Below are 13054 nucleotides of genomic sequence, written 5' to 3'. Positions count from 1 at the left end.
TGTGTGAAGCGTAGTGTACGTCAGGTCGGTGTGTGGTGTAGTGTACGTCAGGTTGGTGTGTGGTGTAGTGTACATCAGGTTGATCTGTGTGGTGTAGTAAACACCACACACCAACCTGACATACACTACACTACACACACCAATCTGACATACACTACATACTTTCCATAAGTTCTATAGAAAAGGGCTTTCAATGCCCAAAGTCATTTGAACAGTTTTGGGTGGAGGAGAATGTTGTCGTCTAGAGGCAAAATGGTGATCATGGTAATACGGCCGGACTACACCACCGATAAAGCAGCCACAGCCGGTGACTGAGAGGAATCTGTGACTTCTCTACATTCAGTGGTCACTACTCACCTGGGTAGTCATATGTGGGAATCTCCTCTTTACACCACTCATCACCCCTCACATATGTCTCTGTAGGATTAATATGGGTCAGATCTTCACCCTGAAACAAATATTGTAAAAGTCACAGACAGATGGAGAAGTCCCATCTATGATCAGCTCTAATCCTGCCATCTCCACCGCTCTCATTACACAAGTATAAAACATATAATACTGGTGGATAAAACAAGACTGAGCACAAGACCTTCACAGCCGTCTACACATCATAGGGGAGATCTCCTGACACCTTCTCTCCATCTACCTGAAGATCCTGAGGAGCACTGGGATCTTCTTGGTTACAGTCCTGTGGAAGAAGAGGACGGGGACATCTCTCTGGTGTTGTCCTCTTACTGGATAGATCTGGAGGAAACACATACAGGGACTGAATTCATTCTCTACATACAGATAATTATAGGCCGTGTGTATTTAGTCCTGTCTATTACCTGGTGATGTGAGGGACTGGGGAACCTCCATTATGACGTCCTTGTACAGATATCTGTGTCCTTCTAAATACTCCCACTCCTCCATGGAGAAATAGACAGCGACATCCTGACACCTTATAGGAACCTGACACATACAATGATACCGTCATCCCCCGATCCCTTCATAGTGTTACTGTATAATGTCCCAGCATTCCCAGCAGTGTCACCTCTCCAGTCAGCAGCTCAATCATCTTGTAGATGAGTTCTAGGATCTTCTGGTCATTGATGTCCTCATGGATCAGGGGGTGAGGTGGAGGCACCGTGATTGGGTTCAGGGGTCTTCCACATCCCTCAGACACAGGGTCCTGACAGCGATCACTAGAGGTCTTCTTCACCACTGTGTAATCCTGGTTATGGAGAGACACATTAATAAATCTCACTACAGACATTTCCAGAGTCCTCACCTCTCCAGTTCTGTCCATCTGTTATTCCCGTAGATAAGAATGATGTAATGTGACGTCATCAGAATCTCTCACCTCTCCAGTGAGACGGAAGAGGATCTCTAGGGTGAGGTGTAACATCCTCTCCGCCATCTTGTCTCTGTCCATATCCATCCTTGATGGGTAAATCAGGAAAATTCTCTTCTGTAGAAGATCTTCACTGAGAGGATCTGATATTGTAGAGACCTGAATGAGAAGAAGATGATCTGATGTAACACCATAAGAATCCTGTGTAATAATACAATTACTGGAGATAATAAGGGAAACATATGAGGAGATTTATTATCTTACAGGGTTTAGTTTTCTTCCCTGACATCTACTAATAAAACCTATATATTTAGGCCACAGACAACAAGCAGTTTCCTCCTCGGAGTCGGCAGCTGAACACGTTCCTCATAGACTCATCTTCCATAACGCTAATTCTCGTCTCATTACCGACACTGGAATCGGCATTAGCAATACTGCAGGAGAGATTCATTACACGCGACATGAGAAATAACTCCTTCATGATGAGGACGACATCTTCATCTTCTACTGCGGCTCTAGAGACAGATGTGGCCAGAGTCGGTCACTGCCTCCATCCCCACCGGCCGTCTATATGAAGGTTTCCCGTCTTCCCCGCACTGGAATCTTCTCTCCCGTTAGATCTCAGCTCTGAGTCACACACAGAAGTTTGAGGCTTTTCTGGAAGAACAGGACAGGAGAGATCTGAGGCCGATGTCTCCATGTACAGGGTTTCCCCTCGGGATAAGAGGCTTTTCTATCCCTTTCCCCCAATTAGAGGGGACACCTGTGGATATCGGGGTCTTTACCGGCTGCAGTCCTGGGGGGATTTACTCGGTAACGTGGACGTTGGACAAACGTCACCATCAATTCCCATCAGAGTGAAGGAACATCGCTCCTCTATTCAGCTCTATGGATCCAGGATGAAATCCACTGCGGCCCCTGCAAGAAAAGAGCGAAGTCTGGTGAGACCCCGAGGCCGGAGATTTCTACAGCTGCTCTGTGCGCACAGGACCTGTGATGAGGTCACAGGAGGGGAGGAGTCAGGGGTCACATGATCAGGGGCCTCAGTGTGTGCAGGACTCTGCTGTGCTGGTTGTCATGGTGCTGGATGAGGGGAAGTTTATGTGGGGTCAGGAGGGGTTTACATGTGAATGTAGCAGAGCCGCGTGTGTACGAGGTGTACGGAGCGGAGCCGTGTGTGTACGGAGTGTATGGAGCGGAGCCGCGTGTGTACGAGGTGTACGGAGCAGAGCCGTGTGTGTACGAGGTGTACGGAGCAGAGCCGTGTGAGTACGAGGTGTACGGAGCAGAGCCGCGTGTGTTCGAGGTGTACGGAGCAGAGCCGAGTGTGTACAAGGTGTACGGAGCAGAGCCGAGTGTGTACAAGGTGTACGGAGCGGATCCGAGTGTGTACGAGGTGTACGGAGCGAAGCCGGGTGTGTACAAGTTGTACGGAGCGGAGCTGGGTGTGTACGGGGTGTACGGAGCGGAGCCGCGTGTGTACGAGGTGTACGGAGCGGAGCCGTGTGTGTACGAGGTGTACGGAGCAGAGCCGAGTGTGTACAAGGTGTACGGAGCAGAGCCGAGTGTGTACGAGGTGTACGGAGCGGATCCGAGTGTGTACGAGGTGTACGGAGCGGAGCTGGGTGTGTACGGGGTGTACAGAGCAGAGCTGCCTGTATACGAGGTGTACGGAGCAGAGCCGCATGTGTACGGGGTGTACGGAGCGGAGCCATGTGTGTACGGGGTGTGCGGAGCGGAGCTGCCTGTATACGAGGTGTACGGAGTGGAGCCGCGTGTACGAGGTGTACGGAGCGGAGCCGTGTGTGTACGACCCCCACTTTCAGGATGGGCACTCTCACCCTGTCTTCTACCAGTGGTACTCCTAAGGTATAACAACTACTAAGCACTTAGTCCACCCCGAGGAACGACGGATATACTCAATAGAGGAGTTGAAATGTAAATATCCCACTGCCATATTCCCTCCCTTCCAATACTTGCAAGGTAAAAGCTATGGAACAAAAGTATTAGCACATCTTTCTGAATATGAATGGAGACCATCCGTGCTTAGATGGTTCACGAAATCTAATTCTCCATCTGGCCAAATAGCCACTAATTACAAATTCATCCATGCAGCTCTGGATTATGAACAATTCCAATTTCCAGTAACAAAATGGCAGACTGAAGACCCCAGCAGGTCCTGCAACACTATTCTGAAAGCTCTAGACCCAGCCTACACATTCCTCCCTCCTGCCCGTTTCCTAGAAATGAGATAGAAAATCTGTCACGGCTCTTACCTGACTCCACAAGAAGGTCATAGAATGGGGTTGTACACGACTTCTAAATGTTTTACATGCCATTCCCCAGAAGCCAACCTGTTTCACTGCTTGTGGGCATGCCCCGTCATTAGACTATTTTGGGAAAGAATACGGCAATACACTGCCACACATCTGACAAACTTTGTTCCTGATGAACCCTTATGGGCCATATTTGGATACCTAAAACCATTTAATTACACCTGTTCTCCAGGGGCCTGTAAACTACTGCATTGGGTGGCGGCTGCCAGTACTAAGGCCATTTTACAGATATGGATCCACGACCATGCCCCTCCTTTCAAAATCTTTCTAGAGAAGCTGTCGTTCTCGCTTCAAATGGACTGGGTTGAGGTCTCTTTACATAAAGAGGGAAGGGTGCAGGCCTTTTTTGAAACTTGGGAAAGCTTCATCTCTCTGCTCCCACAGCACATCCAGAGCGATATTAAGACCTGTTTTCAGCCGACAGTCTGGTACCAGGAGCAATTACTACTGGGGGAGACACCTGTCCACTGATATCTCTGGGTGAACTGCTGCGGAGAGACACTTCGGGGTGTTTGGGGTGTACTTTGGTGTCAGTGGGTCCTGAACTTAAGGTTGGACACATGCTGGGTGTCTGATGGGTAAACATTATGCTTGGTTATGACATGCCCCCCGCTTCCTTCTCCTTTTTCCCTTCCCCGGATTTTCAGGTTTGTCTTGATCTATTGTTCTGTGTACCGATGCGATCTCTAATGAGGAGGTTTTGTTACATATGACTCAAATATTATCTGCATGGATATATGTATGAACATTTTTTTTGCATTAAATAAAACAAAGATTCAGGCTGTGTGCACACGCTGCGGATTATGTGCGGATTCATCCGCGCGGATTTTGTAAAATCCGCAGGTGAAACCGCAGGTCAAAAGACCTGCGGTTTTACCTGCGGATTGCTCTGCGGTTTTGCCCTGCGGTTTTTCATCTCCTCAATGGAGGAGATTGCAAACCGCAGGAGAATCCGCAGAAAGAAGTGACATGTCAATTCTTTCTGCGGATTGAAAACCGCGGAAAATTCCGCACCGTCTGCACTGCGGTTTTTGATTCCCATAGGGAATCATGGTACTGTACACCGCAGCAAAAACTGCTGCGGGTCCGCAGCGGCCAAAACCGCTGCGGAACCGCAGCAAAATCCGCAGCGTGTGCACACAGCCTAAAAGAAACACAGCTGGACTCCAATGAAGGAGTAGAACCATCTCAAGGAGGATCACAGGGAAATGAACAGCATGAGACTTAGATAAGAGAGTCTGAGCAAAGGGTCTGAATACTTATGACCATGTGATATCTCAGTTTTTCTTTTTTAATAAATTAGCAAAAATGTCTACATTTCTGTCAAGATGGGGTGCAGAGTGTACATTAGGGTGACCGCAAAAAATCGATGTCGGAATTTTGTCCGTCTGGACCCCACAAAACGATTCCCCTTTCCAGATATTGAGAGAGCCAAAATTTGAGCTCGATCAAACGACGTTAACCCGTGCCGCTCGTCTCTCAAAGTTTGAAAAAATCCAAATTGAGGTATTTTAAGATTTAGGTATTTTGCATAGTCTGTTAGACTATAAAGAATGTGACAACAACATTGCAGAAATAGCCCTGACCAAATTCTCGAACCATTTGTGGTATTTGAATGCAGAGTTGGTGGGATTATCGTTTTTTGATCCCACCATTACAATGAAAAGTTGTTAATGGCTAATAAATTGCTCAGTAGCACAGATGAACCATCAGAGCACGCTAACCTACATGAGTTGATAATTTTACATAGTTATCTAATCTATTCTAGAGCTTTTGTTAAAGTAGTTTTTGAAACGTCAGAATATAATGCTCGGCATTTGCTTACAACTTGCAGGACATATTGCTTTTGTTCTTCATCTTTTGTCAGAAGGTCGATAAAGTCGGTTACTTCCTACCTCTTTTAATTTTTCTTTCCTAACTTTTGGATTTACAACCCTAGCGTGCTCTGATGGTTCATCTGTGCTACTGAGCAATTTATTAGCCATTAACAACTTTTCATTGTCTGTAATGGTGGGATCAAAAAACGATAATCCCACCAACTCTGCATTCAAATACCACAAATGGTTCGAAAATTTGGTCAGGGCTATTTCTGCAATGTTGTTGTCACATTCTTTATAGTCTAACAGACTATGCAAAATACCTAAATCTTAAAATACCTCAATTTGGATTTTTTCAAACTTTGAGCGACGAGCGGCAAGGGTTAACGTCGTTTGATCGAGCTCAAATTTTGGCTCTCTCAATATCTGGAAAGGGGAATCGTTTTGTGGGGTCCAGACGGACAAAATTCTGACATTTTTTCCCCCCATATGAGATCCGGTCACCCTAGTGTACATTAATGAGAAAAAAATGAATTTTTTTAAATTCTGTACCCACTGCATATTAGGTAGCTCCACCCACCACTCTGCTGAATGTTGGTTACTAGGCAGGTTACTAGTGTTGAGCGATACCGTTCGATACTCAAAAATATCGTATCAGATGGTATCGCCCGATACGAAAAAAATATCGGGTATCGCCGATTCCGATACCGGAAGTCCCATTGAAGTCAATGGGACTTCCGGTATCAGAATTTAAAAAAGCCCTTTATTTCCTTGTTGGCTAATTCTACATAATTGAAAACAAATAAGAATCATGTAGAATGTATTGTGGGAGGTGGAGGAGACATTAAAGGCATAGTGGTTTATTCAAATCACATGGCATAGCATTAATTCCATTTTTTTTTTTCAAGACGTTCGGAGTTAAAAAGATATTGACTATGTTAACCTTTTTTATATTTTGTCAGATACTGTATGTATGTTTCACAACTTCCATGCTCTTCACCTTCTTTTGTACTTCTCCCACACTTTCTCCTTCATGATCTGCAGCAGTACCATTTTTTTCATCAACTTTTTCTTCACCTTATTCATCTTCTTCTTCTTCATCTTCTTCCCATTAATTTTTTTTTCCATTCTTCATATTCTTCTTATTCAGCTATTACTAATTTTCATATGCTATTTCTTCATCTTCTTCCTATTCTTCTTTTTCTTCATTTTCTTATGGTGACAGGCATTCCTGTAGTACTTATCTATAAAAGTTATAAGATTACACCTTACATTCTGCCTGTCACAAAAGATTTACAACAGGATTTGTCCACGTTCAGTTTGGCCTGCAGCAGCAGGCATTTTCCAGGGGCACCACGAGGAGGAACAGACTCACCCCCATTTACTGCTTAGTCTTCTTCTGCTTATAATTTTGATTTCTTCTATGATGATTTTTAGTCTTATGCTTTCTGTTCTTCTGCTTTTGCTTCTTCTGCTTCTTGTTCTTCTGTCTTTTGTTCTGTATCTTGGTGGTTGTCTTCATGTTCTTTGTCCTCTTGGTCATATTATTTAGGGTCATATTTCTGGTCTTCTTTAGTGTGGTCTTCAGGTTCGTCGTCATCAAGGTCGTCGTCATGGAGATCAATAAGGATTACCAAAGACAATTTCAAAAAGCTTGATCTTGGAAATGTAGCAGAAGGTACAAGAAGGCTGAGAAACTGGCGAGAACCAGCTGACAGTACTGGAACCCCTAGTGGCAGCAGAAGGAACAATAGCCAATGGTACTACTGAGAAACAGCTGACGGTGCTGGACCCCGGTTACTATGCAGGAGGTACCTGTGCTAGAAACCACTACCAAGGACCAGCTGACCTTGCTGGACCTCGTATACCGAGATGGAGGCACCTAGGCCAAAGGCTCTGGCGAGAACCAGCTGACAGTGTTGGCACCCAGATGGGTAGCAGAAGGAACAAGAGCCAATGGCACTACTGAGGACCAACTGACGGTGCTGGACCACGGTTACTAAGCAGAAGGTACCTGTGCTAAAAAGCACTACCAAGGACCAGCTGACAGTGCTGGACCTCGGATACAGAGATGGAGGCACCTAGGCCAAAGGCTCTGGCGAGAACCAGCTGTCAGTGCTGGCACCCAGATGGGTAGCAGAAGGAACAAGAGCCAATGGCACTACCGAGGACCAACTGACGGTGCTGGACCACAGTTACTTAGCAGAAGGTACCTGTGCTAAAAAGCACTACCAAGGACCAGCTGACGGTGCTTGACCTCGGATACCGAGATGGAGGCACCTAGGCCAAAGGATCTGGCGAGAACCAGCTGACAGTGCTGGAACCCGGGTGGGTAGCAGAAGGTACCCATCCAAAGCAAAGTAGCCAGGCCGCAAGCCGGCCGCAGTTACCAAAACCAACAGTCCTACAGGGGGTCCATGTCCCATTGGCACTACGGATCCAGCCTTCAGTGCCAGTTCCCGCAGCCCACATAGGAGTCACCTAAACTGCAGGCACCGTAGAGTCGGCTAACCCGGCCGCAAGACGACAGGACAACGGATTGTTGGTATAGTGACCTTGACACTACCCGGAAACAGCTGGTGTGCTGGAACCAGGCTGGGCAACAGGGAGTACCCGTGCCAAAGACACTGCCGAGCACCAACTGGCGTTGTTGGAACCCAGGGAAAATCATGGTGAAGGCCGAGGCCTACTTGGTGGCAGTTTTAGATTGTTTGTAGGCTACAACAGACTGTCAATGTGCTCCAATTAGGCATCTGTTTCCACTGTTTCCAGGATTTCACGTGACCACCAACACCGCTAGTTTATGCGTACAGTAGCCGTCTGCCCAATCCACACGTGTTCCTGTGTTACTGGGGTTCTGTAATGTCAGCACATCCCCTGATGTGTGTCTGCCAATGTCTCCTGCTCTGTCCACCTTCCCACCACTTGCAGTGGGAAGGTGGACAGCGCAGGAGACAGTGCCGGACACACATTGGGGGATCTGCTCACGTAACAGAACACCAGGAACACAGGAACAAGTGTGGAATGCGTGGACGGCAACTGTGAGCAGGAACTGGCGGTGTTGGAGGTCAGGGGAAATACTAGAGACAGAGTGGAGACAGAGGCCAAATCAGAGAATGTTTAAATCAGAAGTAGTTACAATTTGGAGGCAGCAGCAGTTTGCCCTCCACACAGCAGGGGATCAGATGACGTTACTGACCCCGACTTTCACATGAACGAGTGTTTTTTTCTGTGTGGACAGCACTTCCGAGCAACAACTGACGATGTTGGAGCCCAGGGATAGTCATTTTGTAGGCTGAGGTCTACTTGGGGGCAGTTTAAGATAAGACGTTGTTAGAATTTGGAGGCAGCAGGAGAGTTTGCCGTACACAGCAGGGAATCAGCAGACGTTACCGAACCCCACTTTCACATGAACAAGTGTTTTTTTCTGTGTGGACAGCACTTCCGAGCACCAACTGGCGTTGTTGGAGCCCAGGGACAATCATGGTGTAGGCCAAGGCCTACTTGGTGGCAGTTTTAGATTGTTTGTAGGCTACAACAGACTGTCAACGTGCTCCAATTAGGCAGCTGTCCCACTCTGTTTCCAGGATTTCACGTGACCACCAACACCGCCAGTTTATGCGTACAGCAGCCGTTTGCCCAATCCACATGTGTTCCTGTGTTACTGGGGTTCTGTAATGTCAGCAGATCCCCTGATGTGTGTCTGCCAATGTCTCCTGCTCTGTCCATATTCCCACCACTTGCAGTGGGAAGGTGGACAGCGCAGGAGACAGTGCCGGACACACATTGGGGGATCTGCTCACATAACAGAACACCAGGAACACAGGAACAAGTGTGGAATGAGTGGACGGCAACTGTGAGCAGGAACTGGCGGTGTTGGAGGTCAGGGGAAATACTAGAGACAGAGTGGAGACAGAGGCCAAATCAGAGAATTTTTAAATCTGAAGTAGTTACAATTTGGAGGCAGCAGCAGTTTGCCCTCCACAAAGCAGGGGATCAGCTGACGTTACTGACCCCCACTTTCACATGAACGAGTGTTTTTTTCTGTGTGGACAGCACTTCCGAGCAACAACTGACGATGCTGGAGCCCAGGGATAGTCATTTTGTAGGCTGAGGCCTACTTGGAGGCAGTTTAAGATAAGACGTTGTTAGAATTTGGAGGGAGCAGTACACTTTGCCATACACACAGCAGGGGATCAGCTGACGTTACCGAACCCCACTTACACATGAGCGAGTGTTTTGTCTGTGTGGACAGTACTTCTGAGCACCAACTGGCGGTGTCGGAGCCCAGGGAAAATCAGGTAGTAGGCTGAAGCCTACTTGGTGGCAGTTTTCGATTGTTTCTACACTACTACTAACTGTCAATGTACTCCAATTAGGCCTCTGGCTTCACTCTGTTTCGAGTATTTCCTCTGGCTTCCAACCACGCCAGTTGCTGCTCTGAAATGCCGTCTGCACAACCAACACTTGTTCCTGTGTTACTGGGGTTCTGTAACACCAGCTTCTCCCTAGAGGTGAGTCAGGCAATGTCTCCTGCTCTGTCCACTTTTCCACTACAAGTAGTGGGAATGTAGACAAAGCAGGAGACATTGCCGGACTCACCTCTGGAGATGAGCAGATGTTACAGGACCCAGGTAACACAGGAACAAGTGTTGATTGTGCAGACGGCACTTGAGAGCACAAACAGGCGGTGTTGTAGGCCGGAGGAAATACTCAAAACAGAGTGGAGACAGAAGGCAAATCAGAGAACATATTAAATCAGAGGTAGTCAGAAGTTGTAGGCAGCAGGAGAGTTTGGCGTACACACAGCAGGGGATCAGCTGACGTTACCGAACCCCACTTACACATGAGCGAGTGTTTTGTCTGTGCGTACAGCACTTCTAAGCACCAACTGGCGGTGTTGGAGCCCAGGGAAAATCAGGTAGTAGGCCGAGGCCTACTTGGAGCCAGGTGTAAATCTGAGGTACTTTGAGTTTGGAGGGAGCAGGACACTTTGCCATACACACAGTAGGGGATCAGCTGACGTTACCAAACCCCACTTACACATGAGCGAGTGTTTTGTCTGTGTGGACAGCACTTCTGAGCAACAATGGGCGTTGCTGTAGCCCAGGAAATAAAGTTCAGGTCATAGAAACATGAACGCAACAGGAGACCGGGATCCTGTTGCCAGCCAATTATTTATTCTGGAAGAGGACTGGCAAATTCAGGTGAGTTCCAGGCCTTGTTCATTTTCACAAAAGTAAGCCGGTCAACATTATCGGCGGATAGTCACATGCGACAGTCTGTTACCACACCACCTGCAGCACTAAAGACACATTCCGATAATACACTGGCAGCAGGGCAAGCCAGCACCTCCAATGCATACTGGCTAAGCTCTGGCCATGTATCCAGCTTAGAGACCCAATACTTGAACAGGGAAGAGCCGTCTGGGAGTACACTAACAGGGCAAGACAAGTAGTCTGTCACCATCTGACGGAAACGTTGCCTCCTGCTGACTGGAGCCGTCTGTGATGGTGTAGCCGTTTGTGGCGGTCCCACAAAACTTTTCCACATTTGGGCCATACTGGCCTTGCCTTGTCCTGCGGCACTGCCTCTGCTACCTCTTTGTGCAGAGCTTCCTCCACTGCCTCTACCCACATGGCTGCTTTGAAAAGCACTACCAGCAACACTTGCGGGGGGGAATGGAGAACATGATGGCCTGCACAAGTGTTTCTTGGTACTCCCGCATTTTACGCTCCCGGTTCAACTGTGGTATGAGGCTTTGTAAGTTGTCCCGGTAGCGAGGATCTAAGAGGGTGTACACCCAATAATCAGCCGTGTGGAGAATGTTGGCGATGCGGCGGTCATTTAACAAGCACTGCAGCATGAAATCAACCATGTGCTGCAGACTGCCAACTCGACCGGAAACTCTGTCCCCAGCTTGAGGCAGCATCTTAGCCTGCTCAGCATCACCCCACCCTCGCTGTACACACTGACTACTAGAGCCTTGTGTACCTCCCTCCTCTGGAGAGATGTGTTCCTCCTCCTCCATTGACTCCTCGTCATCCTCATCACTAAGTGTCCCCTGCCTGGGCCTTTGTGTGGAAGCACGTTGCGCAGACTTGCCAGAAGCAGATGGCATTTCTGACTCCTCATCCTCGACCTCTTCAAAAACCTCCTCACTTAGTGCTTGCAAGGTTTTTTGAAGCAGACAGATAAGGGGGACAGTCATGCTGACTAGTGCATCATCTGCACTGGCCATCCGCGTGGAGTCATCGAAGGCACGCAAAACTTGGCAGATGTCCCTCATAGTGGCCCACTCAGTGGTGGTGAAGTGTGTCCGGCGCACAGTGCGACTTGTTTGCGCCTGATGCAGCTGGTACTCCATTACTGCTGCCTGCTGCTCATACAACCGCTCCAACATATGTAACATTGAATTCCACCTGGTGGGGAGGTCACATATGATGCGATGTTCTGGCAGACGGAATCGGCGTTGCAGAGATGCAATGCGCGATCTTGCCATGCTGGAACGCCGCAAGTGAGCACACTCTAGACGAACCTTGTGCAGCAGTGCATCAAGATCCGGATAGTCCCTCAGAAAGCTCTGCACGACCAAATTGAGCACGTGTGCCAGACATGGTATGTGAGTGAGGTTGCCTAGGCCCAGAGCTGCCACTAGATTTCGGCCATTGTCACTCACTACCAAACCTGGCTGGAGATTCGCTGGCACAAACCACACATCGCTCTCCTGCTTGATGGCATTCCAGAGCTCCTGTGCTGTGTGGCTCCGATTCCCCAAAGAAATTAATTTAAGGACGGCCTGTTGACGTTTGGCCACACCTGTGCTCATATCTGGCCTAACAGGCTCATGCAGTGCTGATTCCGAGGAACTAGAGTAGGAGGAGGACTCAATATGTACAGACTGCATTCCTGCAATCCTTGGAGTTGGCAGAATACGTACAGAGCCACTCTCCAGATCTGTACCCGGCTCCACAACATTGACCCAATGGGCAGTGAGGGAAAGGTATCGTCCCTGTCCATGGCTACTGGTCCATGCATCGGTGGTCAGGTGGACCTTGCTACTGACGGCGTTTAGTAGCGCATTTTTAATTTTTCCCTCCACATGCTTTTGCAGGGCAGGGACGGCTTGCCTGCTGAAATAAAAGGGGCTGGGCACATTGTATTGTGGAACTGCCAATGACATCAAGTTCCGGAAGGTGTCAGTCTCCACCAGCCTGAATGACATAGCATCTCAAGGGCCAGTAGTTTGGCAATGCCGGCATTCAGAGCCAGTGCTCGGGGATGGTTTGCCAAGTATGGCCGCTTTTTCTCCCATGCCTGTGCTACCGATTGCTGGTGAGTGGCCTGGGAATGTGCTGATGACTGAGAACGTGGTTCAGTGGGTGGAATTTCACTGGGTCTCTGGACAACAGTGGCAGAGGTTCTTCCTTGGCGTTCCAGTGAGGAAGCCGAACCAGCTGTGTGTGAGCTGGAGGAAGAGGCCCCAACACGAGCTGAAGAGGTGGTAGGTGCTGCTGAAGGTTGGCCTACATCTTCAGTGTGTCTGTGTAACTCCACCTCGTGCTTGG

At 48.3% G+C, this 13054-nt stretch overlaps 1 protein-coding gene across 1 annotated transcript in view; it reads right to left on the bottom strand.

The window, feature by feature from the left end:
• LOC141079253 (uncharacterized) overlaps positions 1 to 13054 on the bottom strand; it is a 97190-nt gene that overhangs the window by 63602 nt on the left and 20534 nt on the right. The window contains 1 exon segment of the mRNA XM_073565295.1: positions 358 to 448. Within this exon segment, the coding sequence (XP_073421396.1) occupies positions 358 to 448 (91 nt within the window).

This window comes from Dendrobates tinctorius, unplaced genomic scaffold, assembly GCF_039654945.1.
Source record: "Dendrobates tinctorius isolate UK_male_01 unplaced genomic scaffold, ASM3965494v1 ptg000641l, whole genome shotgun sequence".
NCBI lineage: Eukaryota > Metazoa > Chordata > Amphibia > Anura > Dendrobatidae > Dendrobates > Dendrobates tinctorius.
The sequence above is the reverse complement of the archived record's forward strand: the minus strand, read 5'-3'. Positions and strand labels throughout refer to the sequence as shown.